The sequence below is a fragment of the Arachis ipaensis genome, chromosome B05 (assembly GCF_000816755.2).
Source record: "Arachis ipaensis cultivar K30076 chromosome B05, Araip1.1, whole genome shotgun sequence".
In the NCBI taxonomy this organism is placed as follows: Eukaryota; Viridiplantae; Streptophyta; class Magnoliopsida; order Fabales; family Fabaceae; genus Arachis; species Arachis ipaensis.
Genome location: NC_029789.2, coordinates 134476067 through 134494320, shown reverse-complemented (window position 1 = coordinate 134494320; position 18254 = coordinate 134476067). Strand labels below are relative to the sequence as shown.

General features: G+C 36.8%; 1 protein-coding gene, 2 long non-coding RNA genes and 1 pseudogene across 4 annotated transcripts; 2 read left to right on the top strand and 2 right to left on the bottom strand.

The window, feature by feature from the left end:
• Nucleotides 5811–6235, top strand: LOC110263032. Its single transcript, XR_002348036.1, has 2 exons — nt 5811–6011; nt 6172–6235. It is a non-coding gene; the product is annotated as an uncharacterized LOC110263032 (long non-coding RNA).
• Nucleotides 8534–11333, bottom strand: LOC110262576 (protein psi1-like). 2 transcript variants are annotated; one of them, XM_021102885.1, is made up of 6 exons: nt 11196–11333; nt 10607–10685; nt 10465–10526; nt 9818–9905; nt 9602–9670; nt 8534–8980 (listed from the first exon to the last, which is right to left on the bottom strand). In XM_021102885.1, exons 4-6 carry the CDS (start codon nt 9889–9891, stop codon nt 8608–8610), a joined length of 516 nt encoding a protein of 171 aa, XP_020958544.1. In that variant the 5' UTR covers nt 9892–9905; nt 10465–10526; nt 10607–10685; nt 11196–11333; the 3' UTR covers nt 8534–8607. The 2 variants fall into 2 exon arrangements, with proteins under 2 accessions (XP_020958544.1, XP_020958545.1); XM_021102886.1 differs by lacking the exons at nt 9818–9905; nt 11196–11333.
• On the top strand, nt 14995–15815 carry LOC107641201 (annotated as a pseudogene).
• Nucleotides 16053–17947, bottom strand: LOC110262575. Its single transcript, XR_002347361.1, has 5 exons — nt 17686–17947; nt 17244–17598; nt 16951–17136; nt 16435–16507; nt 16053–16347 (listed from the first exon to the last, which is right to left on the bottom strand). It is a non-coding gene; the product is annotated as an uncharacterized LOC110262575 (long non-coding RNA).

The window sequence follows — 18254 nt, the reverse complement described above, 5'->3', positions numbered from 1 at the left end:
AGAAACTAAAAAAAGAAAAAAAGAAAATTAGGAAGAACGAAGGGGCAGCGGCGGGTTGGACGCATGGGCGGCGGCGGGTGCACCTCCGAGGCAGTGGGGTGAGGGGGTGGGAGAGTGGGAACTGATGATGATGGAATTGGGGGTGGGTTTGGGGTGGAGGGAGAGACGAAGAGATGCTGGGTGTGGGTGGGGTGGGGTTTTATTTTTTTTAATATTATTTGTATTAATATTTAAGGGTAATTTGGTCAAAAAAATAGAAAATGACGATTTTATAACGTTTTGTAACGTTGAGGATGATTTTAATAACAAAAAAAGGTCAGGGACAATTTTGATTTTCACCCCAAACCTTAGGGACGATTTCAGTACTTAACCCTTTATATTATTTATGCTATTAATTAAGTTCTATTTTTAGCCCTACTATTGACGATTAAATCTGTCTTCAGGAAAATTAGAATTATAGTCTGCTTGTTTTATCAAGTAAACTTAAAAATGTGATTTCCATACTTTTATTCAAATCTTTTGTTTCCTTTCTTTCCTAAATGCCAACTGGCATTAAAATTAATAAAAAGAACTAACAAGTTATTAATTTAGTCTAACAGTGTTTACTTGTTATTACTTTGTGAACCTAAAATTCTCTCCTACAGTCTCAATGCTTCCATCTTTCTCTTGCGAGGAGAGAGAATTATTTGTTTGCTTTATTAAGTTGTTTATCATCTATGGTATTGTTTGGTTGTTTGTTCATTTCGCTCATTGCATATGAAACTCGATTATTACAAATTTACAATGGGAGATGACTTAATTTAATTATGTTTATGCTTATTGAACATGCACACTTTTATAAATTATTAGATTTTATTAAATATAAATCAAAAGTTATTATAAAAGAGGAGTATTGATAAACTATAATAAATATAGTTAAAGAGGAGCCTGTGATGAACCAGAATGAGTTGAAGTATATGGAAAAAAATGAAGATGAACAAAAAAAATAATGTTGAGATCACTAATTATAACAAATAGAGGAGATACCTCACAATAATGCTTTTGACAAAAAGTCCATTCATAACTTGTTCGATGAGGTACTTGCATATTTAATTTAATATTTTTCTCTACAATTTAAGTTACAAAAGGATTTAAATTTTATTATTATATTGCTAGTAGTATGAAATTTCTTTACCTACAATGCTTCTAAAGTAAAATTAAAGCATTGGAAGATGTTTACGAATGTTATTCTACTTGCTTGAAATATGATATTTTAATTTCTATGACCATTGAGATATATATTAAATAATACATATGATCAAGATTTGGTGAATAAAAATAATGTGCATATTAATTACGGAAAGTCTATAAAAAAACCTGCAATAAATTTTTCCTTTTTTTCAGTTTGAAATGGATGAAAATGTCCAATCTACCTAACTTAGCCTGTTTCATTATAATATACAATGAATATTGACAAATTGTGAATTATGTCAAGTCATTTTTTTTCCAAGCTATTTTTTACAGTGAAATTTTATTTTTTTTAATTTTTTTAAAATTAACTCTTAAATACATATGTTATCATGAATTTTATAGAATTAAAAATTTACTAAAAATTGATGAAAAATAATGTTAAGTCTATCTTAATTAAAGTGTGTATTTAATATTAACAATTAAATAATATTCTTTTCATATATAATTTTGTTAATATTTTATCTTTAGAGATCAAATTTGTAATCTTTTTTCTTGTAAATTTTGATTTGATATATTCATAATTTGCCTTTAGGGCAAAAAATCCTAATAAGCCAAGGCAAGTTTCGCATTATGTAAATAAGCCAAAAGCAAAATCGTTTCAGCAATGAGCCAAGGCCTATTTTAATGTAATTCGAACCAACCTGGTTCGAACTACATTCCTTAGTAAATCGAACCAACATAGTTCGAATTAGGATGAGAAAACGTTGAACGTAATTCGAACCAATGTGGTTCGAACTTAAATTGCACATAATTCGAACAAGGCTAGTTCGAATTATACCTACGATAGCTAACCATGTAATTCGAACCAACCTGGTTCGAATTACCCTTCTCGTGGCTCCATTAGTAATTCGAACCACCCTGGTTCGAATTACTCATGATTCGGCTATATAAGGAGTTCAAATCAGCCTCATTCGAACCATTCTTCATTTCCCCTACCCCACCAAATCCCAGAGAAAACGACCCAGATTCTCTCCGACGAAGACCTGAACGGAAAACTCTGCTGATGGGGGACGATCCGGCACGGTTATATCGCTTGGACGGAGTTGCTCATATAGTCGGGCTCATCAACGACGAGGTTAGTACAGAAATAACTTCGTGCTAGCGGTATATGTGACTTAGTGGTTTTGCATTTGGTTTTAGTGGCGGTTTATGTTAGCGGTAAAGCATAGTGGTATTGCTGGTGGTTTAGTTGAGAGGTTTAGGATGCGGGTTAGATGGTGGTTTAGTTGGTGGTTTATTTAGTTGGTTTCTGTTGGTGGTTTATGTTAGTGGTTTACGTTAGTTGTTTAATGCTAACTGTTTTACGTTAGTGGTAGGTGTTGGTTGTTTTGTGTTGGTTGTTTTATGTTGGTGGTTTAGTTGGTGGTTTATGTTAGTTGTTTTATGTTAGTGGTATGGTTTAGTTGTTTTATGTTAGCTGTTTTATGTTAGTGGTTTATGTTGGTTTTTTTATGTTGATGGTTTATGTTAGTTGTTTTATGTTAGTGGTTTGTGTTAGTTGTTTTATGTTAGCTGTTTTATGTTAATGGTTTTAGTTAAGCTGTTTTATGTTAGTGGTTCTAGTTAAGCTGTTTTATGTTAGTGGTTTAGTTGTGTGGTCTATGATAGTTGTTTTGCATGTGGTTCTCGTTCATGGATTTTTATGCGGTTTTATTTAGTATGATGTTTTGTTGGTGATTTAATATGTTGGTTATGTTTGTCATTGGTTATGGAGCTGGTTCTAACAATGCGGTGCATGTCATGCGCAGCCTCAACGATGCATCAGGAGCATGCGGCGGCAGCAGGGCATGCGACTCGATGACAGATATGTTCCGTACTTACAGATGGCCGGACTATACCATCTTGCAAGGCTGAACGATAGATGGTTCCGGTTAGACGAGGCCCTTGTCAGTGCATTCGTCGAGCGATGGCGTTCGGAGACGCACACGTTTCATATGCCGTTTGGAGAGTGCACGATCACACTCTGGCAAACCCAACTGGTATGCCACGTCCTGAAGTGTGATCGTGCACTCTCCAAACGGCATATGAAACGTGTGCGTCTCCGGATGCCATCGCTCGACGAATGCACTGACAAGGGCCTCGTCTAACCGGAACCATCTATCGTTCAGCCTTGCAAGATGGTATAATCCGGCCATTTGCAAGTACGAAACGTATCTGTCATCGAGTCGCATGCCCTGCTGCCGCCGCATGCTCCTGATGCATCGCTGAGGCTGCGCATGACATGCACCGCATTGTTAGAACCAGCTCCATAACCAATGACAAACATAACCAACATATTAAATCACCAACAAAACATCATACTAAATAAAACCGCATAAAAATCCATGAACGAGAACCACATGCAAAACAACTAACACAAACCACTAACATAAAACAACTAACATAAACCACCAACATAAAAAAACCAACATAAACCACTAACATAAAACAGCTAACATAAAACAACTAAACCATACCACTAACATAAAACAACTAACATAAACCACCAACTAAACCACCAACATAAAACAACCAACACAAAACAACCAACACCTACCACTAACGTAAAACAGTTAGCATTAAACAACTAATGTAAACCACTAACATAAACCACCAACGGAAACCAACTAAATAAACCACCAACTAAACCACCATCTAACCCGCATCCTAAACCTCTCAACTAAACCACCAGCAATACCACTATGCTTTACCGCTAACATAAACCGCCACTAAAACCAAATGCAAAACCACTAAGTCACATATACTGCTAGCACGAAGTTATTTCTGTACTAACCTCGTCGTTGATGACCCCGGCTATATGAGCAACTCCGTCCAAGCGATATAACCGTGCCGGATCGTCCCCCATCAGCAGAGTTTTCCGTTCAGGTCTTCGTCGGAGAGAATCTGGGTCGTTTTCTCTGGGATTTTGTGGGGTAGGGGAAATGAAGAATGGTTCGAATGAGGCTGATTTGAACTCCTTATATAGCCGAATCATGAGTAATTCGAACCAGGGTGGTTCGAATTACTAATGGAGCCACGAGAAGGGTAATTCGAACCAGGTTGGTTCGAATTACATGGTTAGCTATCGTAGGTATAATTCGAACTAGCCTTGTTCGAATTATGTGCAATTTAAGTTCGAACCACATTGGTTCGAATTACGTTCAACGTTTTCTCATCCTAATTCGAACTATGTTAGTTCGATTTACTAAGGAATGTAGTTCGAACCAGGCTGGTTCGAATTACATTAAAATAGGCCTTGGCTCATTGCTGAAACGATTTTGCTTTTGGCTTATTTACATAATGCGAAACTTGCCTTGGCTTATTAGGGTTTTTGTAGTAGGATTTAAAATAATTTTTTCCCCTTCTTTGATTTAGTTTGTGTATATTTCACTTATATAGAAGCGAAATATTTAAGTAAAATATTTACATACTTTTTATATATAAAATTACAAAATATGACTAAAGTTTTTAATATATATTTTGTTAGTGAAATATGAAAATGATATATAAAATAATAAATTTTAAATATTTAACACAAATTAAAAGAATTTTAAAGAAATGAAAAAAGAGCAAAATTAAATATTCTTCTCTCCTCTTCTTATCCTCTCTCTGCTACTCGATCTCTCTCATCTATCTCACTGTGCGTCGCACGCAAGACGCCAACATTTTGCTGGGATGCCCTGGCCAATTACCCAACCCAAAAACCTTAGTTCCACACCGGTTAAACTCGAACCCATCCCTCCCATCACCCTCGAGCTCCTCCTTCCTCTCTCCGTCATCGATCTCACTCCCTCACCTCCGTCCATCTCCCGCCGCCGTCGCCGAAACGAGCTTCGAAGCCACCGTCGTTATCGTGCAGCTCTGTTCCACCATCGTGCAGCTAGGGGTGTGAATGGCCCGGCCCGGCCCGAAGACCCGGCCCGGTCCCGAACACTTTAGGGGCTAATTTGATGTGATTTCATCGGGTCTAGGGTCGGGTATGGGTCTCAAAAGTTGACCCGGTCATTATTTCGGGTCGGGTCCGGGCCATAGCTCGGGTCACCCGAAATCGGTCCGGTGGCCCGGTCATCATACACAATTAATATTTTGTGTTATTAGTGATGAATGATGGCTATTATTATATGAAATTTAAGTATTGTAAATCTTAATATTTTGTGTTATTAGTCATTATATATAAGACTATAAGTTAATGTTTTATGTTTAAAATGTATAAGACTTTAGACTAATGCATAATCTTGTGTTATTTGTATTGATTTAAATATTTGGTGTTATTAGGTAATATTAGTATTGATTATGGTTATACTTTAATTTTAGAGAAGAGTTAGTTCTTATTATATTTTTCTAAGTGAATTTTACCATGTCAAATAATGGTTGGAGTATTGGAAATTTGGATATTTTTACATGCTAAGTTACAAGAAGGTATCAAGGTAATATAATGTTAACGACCCGGTTTTTACCCGGTATAATCGTGGCCCAAAAGTGTATAGGTTTCATCGGGTCTAGGGTCGGGTTCGGGTCTAACAAATAGGCCCGGTATATATTTCGGGTCGGGTCTGGGTCACATCAAACCCGGTTTCACCCGGCCCATGCACACCCCTACGTGCAGCTACTGTTTCAACTTTGAAAGCACCGTCGCGCAGCTCGGTTCCATTGTCGCCGGGCTTGCCTCCTTTTTCCGTGGCGCAGCTCTGTTCCATCGTCACCGGCGCTATCTCTGTTCCACCTGTCATCCCTTCGGTCGTGCCTTGTCCCCCTCTTGCTCAGGATCTGCTCTGCTCTGTTCTAGGGCTTCTAGCTTCTAGGTATTTTTTTATAATAATTATTGAATAATTGTTGTTAGTTAATTTGTGAACTTGTTATGGGTTGAATAATTGTTGAATAAGTGTTAATTAATCTGTGAATCTTACTGTTTTTACTATGAATTACTCCATTGTTAATTATTCTGATAATTCATCGAAGAAGGCTGTGTTTGATGAGGATGAGGAAGATAAATACAAGGAAAGGAATTCGGAAAATAGTTTGAAGAGAAAAGAGAGTGGCGGTGGAGGAAAGTCAACCTTGGAAGAATTGATAAGGGAAGAGGAGAAGAAAAAGGAGAAAATCAACAGGAAGGACTATTGGTTGCGTGAGGGAATCATTGTTAAGATTATGAGCAAGGCCTTGGCAGAGAAGGGGTACTACAAGCAAAAGGGTGTGGTAGAATGATACCTTGGAAACTTCATGTCACCGGAAAACTCTTTCACAGTGGGTTAGCTCATAAAGTATGCTCTTCATTCATATAGTACTACCTTTAACAGAAAAATACTGAAGAAATATGATAAGGTATTGCATTATTTGTGTCCCTTTTTGCTTGTTATGTTTGGACAATTCAAGTGAAAAATTATTATGAGGCGTGTTAATTAATTCTTTAATATGTATATGATTAGTACTTAATTAATTCAATTATATTTGTCACTGCATGCAGGTTCATTATTCCAAGCAAGGACAAATGTTCAAGTCACAGGTCCAGAGTATGCACAAGGAAATTCTGCAAAGTCCTTGGCTTTGTGAGCTTATGGCCTTCCACATCAATCTGAGGGAAACTAAGGTCCAGTCTAGGAAGGCACATGCTTTCTTTGATGGATGTTCTCTAACGTTTAAGGATGAAAAACCAGCACTCACTTGTGAGCTACTTGATTCCATCAAAATTGATATCGACTTGACTTGTTCTATATGCCTGGTAAGTTAACTCATTATTAGTAGTTGGGTGTATTGGAACTAAATTTTTGTGCTTTATTCACATACCGAGCATCTTCATTCAGATTGCAGTCCCACTGTAGTTATTTATTTGTAGATTACTGTTGCTTGGATGCAGCCATGCAAATAGATCTAATCAAGTTAGAGATTGTGTCAGAATTTTAAATCCAAGGAAAAACTTTAGCTTTCACCAAAATGTAGAAGATACTACCTCGAAATTCATAAACTGTTTTCTGTATGATTGCATACTGTTTTCTGTTTTTAGAACTTTGTGAAGAAAACTAGAAAAGAATGAAAATAATAAAACTTTTTAGCCTGGAAACAAAAAGTACTATCATTGAAAAGAAGTAAACAGACCCTTAATAGTATCTAATAATTTTTGAATCTATAGCTCTAAAGAATTTAACTTTCAATTTTGGAGTAGTGCTTACAGTGTATCCTTTGTAACTCTATTAATAAGCTAATGTTTGAAATACTTGTACAGCTGCTAGAAATACTGGGAGGAAAGGGCTCAATCAGAAAGGGTAGAGAGGCTTAAACAGATAAAGAAACACTGGGAATCGCAATGCAGGTTATTCGTAGCTGTCTAAGCAAAACGAGTCAAGAAGCCATCTCAGATTCTGCGGTCAAAGCTTAAATGTGAATACACATTTGTTGATATATGGTTTGTGTATAACATTCTGAATCGTGTTTGTTAAACCCGCATGTAAGCTGGTGTTATTTCTCAAGAAGGAATTATTTTTCAGTATCACTAATAAGAAAGGTGTTTCCTTGTGACATAAATTTTCAAGCAAAAAAACGGGGATCCAGCGATGAGATGGAAGCCAATTCCCTTTTTCTCTTTCTTTCTTTTCGACTAAATCCTTATTTTGGTCTTGAAAGGTTGATCTATTTTTCTATAATGCAAGAAATATAGCGGATACTAAATCTTCCTTAAACATATGATCCTGATGTTTAACTTTTTACTTTTGAGCATATGGATGGAGGGCAGGAGATCTTTTATGATATATAATGAAAACTCAAAGCATCTAACTCGCTCTTTCTTTCTAGCAGAAGCTTCTTTCAAGATATACGTCCTTCAAATGCAATAGAGAGGTTGAACTAGCAGAGTTAGGGCATGGTGAATTCATTAAAGATAAATCTGCTTCAAAGAAAATTGTTCGAAGTGGTAATAAACGTGGACGAGGGTCTAATGATCAAGGACGGGGTAAAAAGATGTCTAAAAGAATGTACAGTTCCAAACGAGATACTAGCTGCCGAAATGTAAAGGTCAATGAGAATCTAAGTAGGAGGAAAAAGATTCTCTAATATAAGAAAAAATTTTAAAATAATAAAATAAAAATTAATTATCATTTTCATTCAAGAATAATTAGATTTTTTATTTATTTTACCAACTTTTTATTTTAGGAGCTGAATGCAGAATAAAATAAAATTTACAGCGAAGTCTAGTAAGATATTCATAAAACAGTGGTTAACTAGTTATAGGTACTATATACACAAATATATGTAATTATCAGTTATTTCTTATGGAGAAATAATCCAATGCCAACATTGAGTTATGAATTGTATATCTATCATTAACAGAAAATTTGTGTCTTTAACTGATAGCAAATGCATTCATATCTGCATATAAAATATACAAATGTACAACTATGGTCATCATTAACAACAATTTTCTAAGATTCTAAAAGCTTCTTGCCGTTGTTCATCACTCAATTCTTTGGGGAAGTCAACTAGAAACTTGACATGGAGGTTACCTCTTTTCCCATCGTTTTTAAGGGTTGGCATGCCTTGACCTTCAATAACCTTAACATATCCAGGGTATACAACAGTATTCTCAAATGACAAAGTCAACTTCTCCCCTCCTAATATAGGAATTGGTAAAGAGCACCCTGTGAGTGCATCTACTAGAGAAATCTCAACAGGAAGGTATCCAGGTTTCTCATCACCCTTGCCCTCAAATTTTATCTTTGTTCCTTTTCTCCATCCTGGCATCACTTCAATCTTTAAAATCTCAATCTCTTGGACCATTACCCTGTTGCAAAATTAGTTAATAGTTCAAATTTTAGAGACTAATAGTTTAAATATTTACTCCTGATTCTAGATGCAAAATCAAAACAGACAAGGGGATCAAAATCAATAAACTGGGGAGAAAACTAATCAAAATACATTATTTATATATAAATAAAGTAAGGAGATCAACAATCTTCAAGTAGGCAAAGAGCAATAATGCTGAAGCAAAGCAGAAATCTTCAAATCAAAGCATCAATATTGAAAGCATTTGCACTTATGTAGTTATGTTAGCAAATGATAGATATCAAATACTGCAGTTTTTCGTATTTGTATCATGCCTAATTGCCTATAAAGCATACTATTTCAGATCTCAGATTGTGCTATTTTCTAAGTTTGATTTTATTTTTTCCTGTTTAAATTCCTAGTGCTTTCAAGCTAAATTGTGTTTGCATCTTTTTACCCTACATGTTGTCCATATTTCAGATGGGGATTCTTCCAAATTAGCAATGGCTACAAACTTATATGGGAAGGAACGAAGTAAGGAAATCAAAGGGATAGTTGGGCCAAGCCAGGAAGTTTCTTGGCTGAAATCTACTTATTCGGAGAAGAAACCTGTGTTAGAAAGGCCAGCAAACATCCTTACCAGCTTTGATCAAGATGATAAAAGGACTCTGGCACCTGAGCTGCAAATGAGTATTGTCCCAAAAGACTTCTGTTTTCATGAATTGGAGAGTGTAGTTAAAATCAAACAAGCAGAGGCTAAAATGTTTCAGTCACGTGCTGATGATGCAAGAAAAGAAGCTGAAGGGTTGAAACGTATTGCCCTTGCAAAGAGTGGGAAAATCGATGAAGAGTATACTCAACGAATTGCGAAGCTGAGACTGGGTGAGACAGAGGAAATGCATAGGCAGAAACTCGAAGAACTTCAAGCATTAGAACGAGCACATCTGGAGTATTTCAACATGAAAAGGAGAATGGAGGCAGACATTAAAGATCTTTTATCTAATATGGAAGCTACTAAAAGGAGTCTTGCCCTGTGAAGCTGACAACACTCTAGAATAGTTCTTTCAGGTAAATGTAATCTTCCATATTATAATTTGTAGGTTTCAATTCCATCTTAATGTTATGAGTTACTGTAGTTTCTGATCCATAGATTGATGTATCTATCTGTTGCTGTAGTTTATTTGGGATTCAAGCTGCTAACCAAGATCTTGTACAGAAATTCCAATAGTTAATTACTCTTATTAAACAATTGGAATTACAAAAGCTATTTAAACTAGATTACTATTAAAACACCCTTGCAAGAATTCCCACTATTTGGCTGCATTTGCTAAGCAGAATTTTTCTACTTGTTCAGTCGAGGTAAAAGAATGCAGTTTGTAAATTTTTCATTTTGTTAAACATAAGAATAGGAGAACAGCAGAAAACTGCACATGTAACTAACTTGCAAGACATAAAATATACATTTAAAAAAGGGAGGAGTTACTATTGATAGAACCAACTAACCTCATCAGCTAACACTTCATTGTTTTTCATTGCATTGAGCCAAAAAGCAGGTACTCCTTTTTCTACAAAACTAAATCAAAATGTTATCAATGAATGAATTGAAATGCTATTTAAAGAAAATGTATGATCTTGTAATTAGTACCTTCATCCTCTTCAGCACCTGCAGTTTTCTCCTCTGCTATTCCTTCAACTTCAATGACACCATTGACTATCTCAAAGTGCTGCATCCATTAAGAATTAAACAATTCATCAAAATTAACAACTAATATCAAATCACATACATCAAACTAAATTACCCTAATTACATCAGCTTCAGCAACTTTCTGCTGATGAGCAGAGTAATACCCTCCTCGGATTCTTGTGGGCACTCTAATATTACTTTTAGATCAATACTATACTCTAAGAAAATGCATGAAATGCCACTTTGATTCTAGACATATTATGTTTCAATACAAGGTTAAGGGGCCAATGCTTCATCCATCCTTCAAGCCTAAACAACTTCTACTTATGTGAGGTATACCACATATAAGAACCATTCCTAACCCAAGCAAAATGTGAACTTCTAAGTTTAAGTTAAGCAATCATTATTTCAGGCATTCAATAAGCCCAACAACACATGAAGTCAGTATTTTGTATTAACAACTTCTGGAGAGGCAGCAGCTATGTATGAGCGTGAGAATCCATCAACCCAGTTAAATAGTTTCCAGTTAGTAGCAGAACAAGAAAATTACAAATACAAGAAATAGAAAGGGAGGAGCTTTAAATCGCGACGGAGATGGCTGAATGGAGGCAAACAATGGCGGAACGGTGGCTGAAAGGCCGCGGAACAGAGGCTCGAACACGCGGCGTAGAGGACTGAACAGAGGGCTAAGCAGCTCGAACAAGGGTTGGCCAAAAAGGGCAGAACAAGGGTTGGCCAAAAAAAATGCAGAAGCTTGGCCAAAAAGGAGGCGGATGCGCGACGAACAAGGGCGACGTCGAGCCGAAGCTGTAGCAGCAGCGGTGGCTGGACGTTGAGGAACGGCAACGAGAGATGGCTGCTTCGGTGCTTCCTCCAAGCTGCGTCCGAGTTCTCTTCTGTCTTCTCTGTGTTCTTCAGTGTGTTCGTTCAGAGGCCAGAGAGAGGGAAGTGAGGGAGTGAGGAGGAGCTCGATGAGAGGAATGAGGAGAGTGGCTGAGTAAGACTGTGAGAGAGGAGAGGCCAAGGAGGTGCTGCGCGTTTTGGTTACTGGTTAGGGTTCCTCTAACCAACGGCACCGTTTTGAGCAAATTTTTAGAAAACCGGTCAGGTCCCGGTTTGGTTCGACCGACCAGTTCTCAACCGGTTCGACGGTCCAACGACGGTTTCTGAATCTTTCGGTTTTGATATATGACTGATTCGTTTTTTATATCGGTTCACGGTTCAACCGACCGGTTCGAACGGATTTTCAGAATCTTGGTTCGAACCGCTTTTCCCCTCGGTTCACAATTTGACCGGTTCGACCAGTCGGTTTGAACCATTTTTAGAATTTTGCGTTTTCCCTTATTCCAAAAATCCGGCCAGGAGATGGTTCGGTTTGACCAACCAGTTCTTGGCCGGTTTGCCGGTTCAATTGTGATTTTTTAAATTGGGGGTTTTAACATTTGTTCGAGTTGTTTTTTGTAGCGGTTCATGGTTCAATCGGTCGGTCCGAACTGATTTTCAGAAGATAGATTATAACCATTCTCTCATGTTGTTTTTATTTTAAAATGCTTAATATATTTTAGTATCAAATTTTCAATTAAGCTTACAACACAGAAGTGGTTCAAAGAATCAAAATACTAGAGTGAAAATTAAGCTTCACCTAAATTCAACTATAATCGAACGAAAGACAGAAACATTAATTTTCAACAAGAGTCCATAAAAAATATAGTGCATAATAATTTTTTAAGTAAAAGAGATGAAACTAACAAGTCTTAGTAGTTAATATAATCTAAACATGACTACATGACAATTACGATTATTTAATTTTTGTTTGACTCCTTTTGTTTATACTTATTGTAATTCCTAGTAGCAGATTCAATGACATTACGTAGCATCAAGTTGTGGGGCCTTAGAATCAAATCCAACACAAGTTGCATCCTTGTACCATCATTAACCTGAAAAATATAAATATTTTAGGTTACCAACAAAACCATACACATTAGCAATTGAAGTACTATTTTTTTAGCAAAAGAAAATTATATTTATTGTATAACTATACGTCTTCCTGCAGTTTGTCATCCAGGTTGCCACCCATACCCCCACAATCATTACTGTGTTAAATAAAACGTGGTTAGCTTATGCAGATAAAAATTTGAAAGAGGAAAACACAAATACAGATATTCCTTACGAGCCAGGAGCTTGTTCTCCTGTTTCTAGCATATCCACAAATGCAAAATCAAGTATCCTTGGCCTGAACGGAGTGTTATATTTATAGAACGAGTCATACTTGACCATATTTTTCAGATATTTTCCCCATTTTCACTTTTATGACATTTTTTTTAGGTTTCAAATATCGTCCTTTATTTAATTTTTTTCGCTTTTATGGCCTGAACCGGTCGGTCGAACCGTGAACCGGTATAAAAAACGAATTGGTCATATATCAAAACCGAAAGATTCAGAAACCGTCATTGGACCGTTGAACCGGTTAAGAACCGGTATAAAAAACGAATTGGTCATATATCAAAACCGAAAGATTCAGAAACCGTCATTAGACTGTTGAACCGGTTAAGAACCGGTCGGTCGAACCGAACCGGGACCCGACCGATTTTCTAAAAATTTGCTCAAAACGGTGCTGTTGGTTAGAGGAACCCTAACCCTTAACCAATACGGAAAATGCGCAGCACTCTCTTGCCCTCTCCTCTCTCACACAGTCTCACTCAGCCACTCTCCTCCTTCCTCTCATTGAGCTCCTCCTCACTCCCTCACTTCCCTCTCTCTGGCCTCTGAACGAACACACTGAAGAACGTAGAGAAGACAGAAGAGAACTCGGATGCAGCTTGGAGGAAGCACTGAAGCAGCCATCTCTCGTCGCCATTCCTCAACGTCCAGCCACCACCGCTGCTACAGCTTCGGCGCAACGTCGCCCTTGTTCGCTGCGCATCTGCCTCCTTTTTGGCCAAGCTTCTGCGTCTGTTTTTTGGCCAACCCTTGTTCTGCCCTTTTTGGCCAACCCTTGTTCGAGCTGCTTAGCCCTCTGTTCAGTCCTCTACGCCACGTGTTCGAGCCTCTGTTCAGCCTCTGTTTCGCGGCCTTTCAGCCACCGTTCCGCCATTGTCTGCCTCCATTTAGCCATCTCCATCGCGATTTAAAGCTCCTCCCTTTTCCTGTACTGTTTGAATTTCAGAACTGCTCCATCCTAGGGTGATTTTTTTCCTTCTTCTTGTTCTTGTATTAATTATTCAGTTATTATTTTTTTTATTGTTGTTTTCATGGTTAGTATGTTTTCTTGTTCTTATTTTGTTGTTAGTTTTCTGTAGTTTAAAATGTTAATTGTTCTTGTTACTTTGATTTTCAGTTTTAATTGATCTTATTAACTTGTTAATTTACTAAATTATTGTTTTGGTGTTGCTCTCTACCTTTTGATTGTTATATTGTGTTTTGCTGTGGTTGATTTAATAAATTGTTCATTGAGTGGAAGATGAAAACTTGCGATGGTAAAATTGTTGTCTTAGTCAACACATGGTTCAATGATTAACAAAATAATGTATTTTATTCAATTTTCTTCCAGAGTTGGCGTGTTTGGAGAGTCTTGACATTTCTTGCAGTAAAGTCGCTAATTTTGGCATCAGCTTTCTAAAAGGTACTTTCCGTTTCCTTGTATTATTGTGGTGTTTCAGAACAATCAGGATTTTTTATTTTATAGGTTCAACCTAGCATTTTCATCTTCTTCCATGGATTTTTCTTTGTTTTCTGTTTTTATGTGAATATATGGTTATAATTCTGAATGCAGCTATCAACCAATCAGTTTGTCTTTTTCGGGGAAAAATTTCAGTTATATATCTAATCTTCCTTGTGCTTCATTTCTTTGATGTAGACTTCAGTTGTATAAATCATTCTTGGAAAAGTCTCTTTGTTTTTCCTTGCAATTGGCTTGGTAAGCTTTTTGCAGCCAACTCAATTAATTTGAAGCTAAAGTTGGTTGTGTCGGACGGACAAAAAAAGAAGTTTGTAGATTCTTTGTTAACTGATAACCTGTTTCTAAGTATATGTGGATTGGTTTGTATAGTTTTGATCCTCTTTGTTTTTATGTATATCCATACAATGAGAAGAACATTGAGACATCTAAATGGCATGTTGAATAGTTGAGCTATGCGAGTTGCCCAAAGTTTCTTGAGTTTTGTTTTGGAGTTGAATTGTTCACTTTGTATTTCATTTTGTACATTGAAGAAAAAAAAGACTTGGGAGTTATTCTTTCATGCACTATTATTTATTTCTACTTTTAAGCATCAATCTAGGAGTGAAAAATGGTTATCTTGGCTTTCTACTAGTTTTCTCTTCCAACTTGTTTATTTTCTGTCACAATATCAATGGTGAAGATGCTAATATTTGTAATCTGGGGGCAGGGTACATCATCAACTGTTAACTATGACAAAATCTTGGCTAATGCGGTTACCAAGACCAACATACTTGTTGTTGAAGGGTATCTATTTGAACTACCCGATACTATTAGAGCAATAACAGAAGCATGTCAGAAAGCTCGCAGTAACGGTGCCTTCGTTGCAGTAACAGCCTCAGATGTCTCCTGCATTGAGAGACACTATGATGATTTCTGGTAAGATTATTATTACTTGACATTATTCTCCATAGATTTATGCAGACCCAGAGTTCATTCCTTTCCATGCTGCAATTTCTTCTTTCATCAGGGAAATTATTGGGAATCATGCAGATTTAATCTTCGCAAACAGTGATGAGGCCAGAGCGCTCTGCAATTTCGACGCAAAGGAAAGCTCTCCTTCGGTTACAAGGTATCTGAGCCACTTTGTTCCGCTAGTATCAGTAACTGACGGTCATAGAGGCTCCTACATCGGTCTAAAGGGTGAAGCCGTATACATTCTCCCGTTTCCATGTGTTCCGGTAGATACTTGTGGTGCTGGAGATGCATATGCATGCGGCATACTTTATGGTGTTCTAAGAGGCATATCTGATTTGAAAAGCATAGGTTCAATAGCAGCTAAGGTTGCAGCCACTGTTGTAGGTCAACAAGGAACAAGGTTAGAGTCTCAGATGCAGTGAAATTGGCTGAATCTTTCACATTTCATAGATCTACTATTGGATCAGATATTGGCACTGATCACATTTCTAGTGTCTAATCAGATTGCACTTTGCATTTGATTATGAAGAAGAAGAAGAAGAAAAAAGTATTCTTTGATTTAGATATATGTAATTTCCTTTTGTTTAGCATATTTCAAAGTTATGTACATACTCTAGTTGTAAAAATAGGCATGCTTTCAATGGAATTACTTAGGCTTCAATTAAGTCTTCCATTCTCAGCATAGTCATTTCTGGTTCATGTACATATGTTTTTCTTTACTCTTGTAATATGAAATTTGGAAAATTACAAAAAGAAGATTCAATCTATATGGCATCCAATGTAAGAACTATATATTTTATGATTCTGGCTCAAAATGAGATCAGAATATTTTAACAGTTATGAATTACATTAAAGGCCTTTGAATATTCACTCGGCTCTTTGCAAAATCAATTGATATAAATCAACTATCCTAAAGCCAGAGCAATTTTTGATATGCTATTGATCTGACATAATCAAACATAATAAAAATACAACTAACATCACTGTTGAATCTTGTTAACATAGTACAGAGCGCTATGTTTGTGAATTTCTACCGAACAACTGAATCTGGAGGAGCTTCTTCGGGAATCTGAGATTTGAATAAAAATAAATTAAAATAGAAGACCATTTTTTTACCAACATTAACAGCTAGAACACAGTGTAAGATGATGATTACCTCTCCAGGATTCCATTTCTCTTTTAACCAAATACTGAGATCTGTGGAAACATTCTCTCCTTGGGACATGCTTCTGCAGAAATAGAAAACAAGAATACATGCCATGTAATTTGTAACTTACATGTGAAGCCATTTACATTTTGAAATTCCACAAAGATAACCTCAAAAAGCTTCTGCATTAAGCAAAATTTGACGTTTCCACACAAGTTCAATACTGATGTAAATTGGAGGCTTTCTACTTTATAAACTATAACTAGATGACTAAACAAAATACATTTGATCCATGAGATAATAAGTTCTGTAACTTCCAACACAAATTTTAAAGTTGTGCCTCTTTTCATCAAAAGGTCCATAATAGAACAGTTAAAAGGGGATTATCTATGCACTATTGTATATGGCCAGGCAATAATACACGGAAAAAGTTGAGCTAATTTTGGGTGAACAGTGAAAATAAAAATTAGTTAAATTGTCGTAACTAGTTCTGAATTAATTAACATAATGCAACCAAGGACTTACGGAGATTGAACATCTGGTGTAGTCTGAAACATTGGAGTGGAGCTCAAGTCATTGAAGCCAAAGGATGGCTGCTTAGAAGTTGAATTCGGGAACATTGTTGACTCCGCTGGGTAGAGAAGGGGCTTCTTGGAGCACCTAAGAAGCCTCTGCCACTTATGTTTGCAGTGTTGGGTGTAAAAGTATTTCCTAGTAGTTATTATAACATTTCATAATTAAACATACATAAATGGGGAAGATATGCACCTGAAAAGTGAAAACTGTAGTTGTGATACACTAGTTAAGTAAATATATACCTCCACTACTAAACTGTGAATCACAAGTTCCTCCTCCTCCTCCTCCTTCTCCTCGCGTGCTGCTGGCTTGAAGAAGCGCATTTATAGCGAAATTGTTGGAGAATATGGATCTTCTGAGTTCAGTGAACTCTTGAAGAACTTGGATATCCTCGGGTGAAATGAGACCCAACAAGTTTGGAGGCACATTGAGTAGCAAGTGACAATTTCGACCAACCGACTTAATAGTATATTTCAAGCAGATTGATTGCAGACTTTGGAAGTTCTAAAGGATGCCAAAAACCAACCAGGTCTGATTGAGACATCACAGAGGGCAGGTACCCACTCATGACCAGCCGGATCTCCCTCGGCCGCATATCTGTTAGAAACAAAGAAAACATTGAACAATCTGAGACAAGGCATAACAAAGCATAGAGCTTAAAGCGTAGGAATTTAAGTAACCCACTGAGGATCATTGTAAATGCCACCAATTGGAGTGAGAGTGGAGTTGTAAATAGACCAACAAGTAGAGGCACCAAGACCAAGTTCATTCCCAACCCACCTAGTGTCAAGACCAGCATCAGAAAATATAATGGCGGCGGGATGAAGCTGGTGAATGAGAGAGAACCAAGTGTGAAAGAAATACTCCATGTCCTTCTCCCCTTCTCCTTTTGCACCATCCAAAAATACGTCTTTTATCTCTCCATACCTCCCATCAGGAAATGGGATATTGGATCCGATCCGATCCGATGATTTTAGTGCGGATCGGATCGAAATTTTAGCCATATCCGATCCGATCCGATCCGATCCGCGGACACCCCTAGCAACAAATGAGCATATGGAAGAGTTCATCCAATGGATTGGGCTTGGTTATCTAGTTTTGGGTTAGTCCATTATACATAACCCTAACCAAGAAAAAAAAGAAGACAAATTTATTATGTTTGTTATACAAATTTGTGTCACTTTTACAAATTAGTTAGGAACGAATAATCGATTTTATTATATTTGTTATATCAAATTTATATATTAATTGGT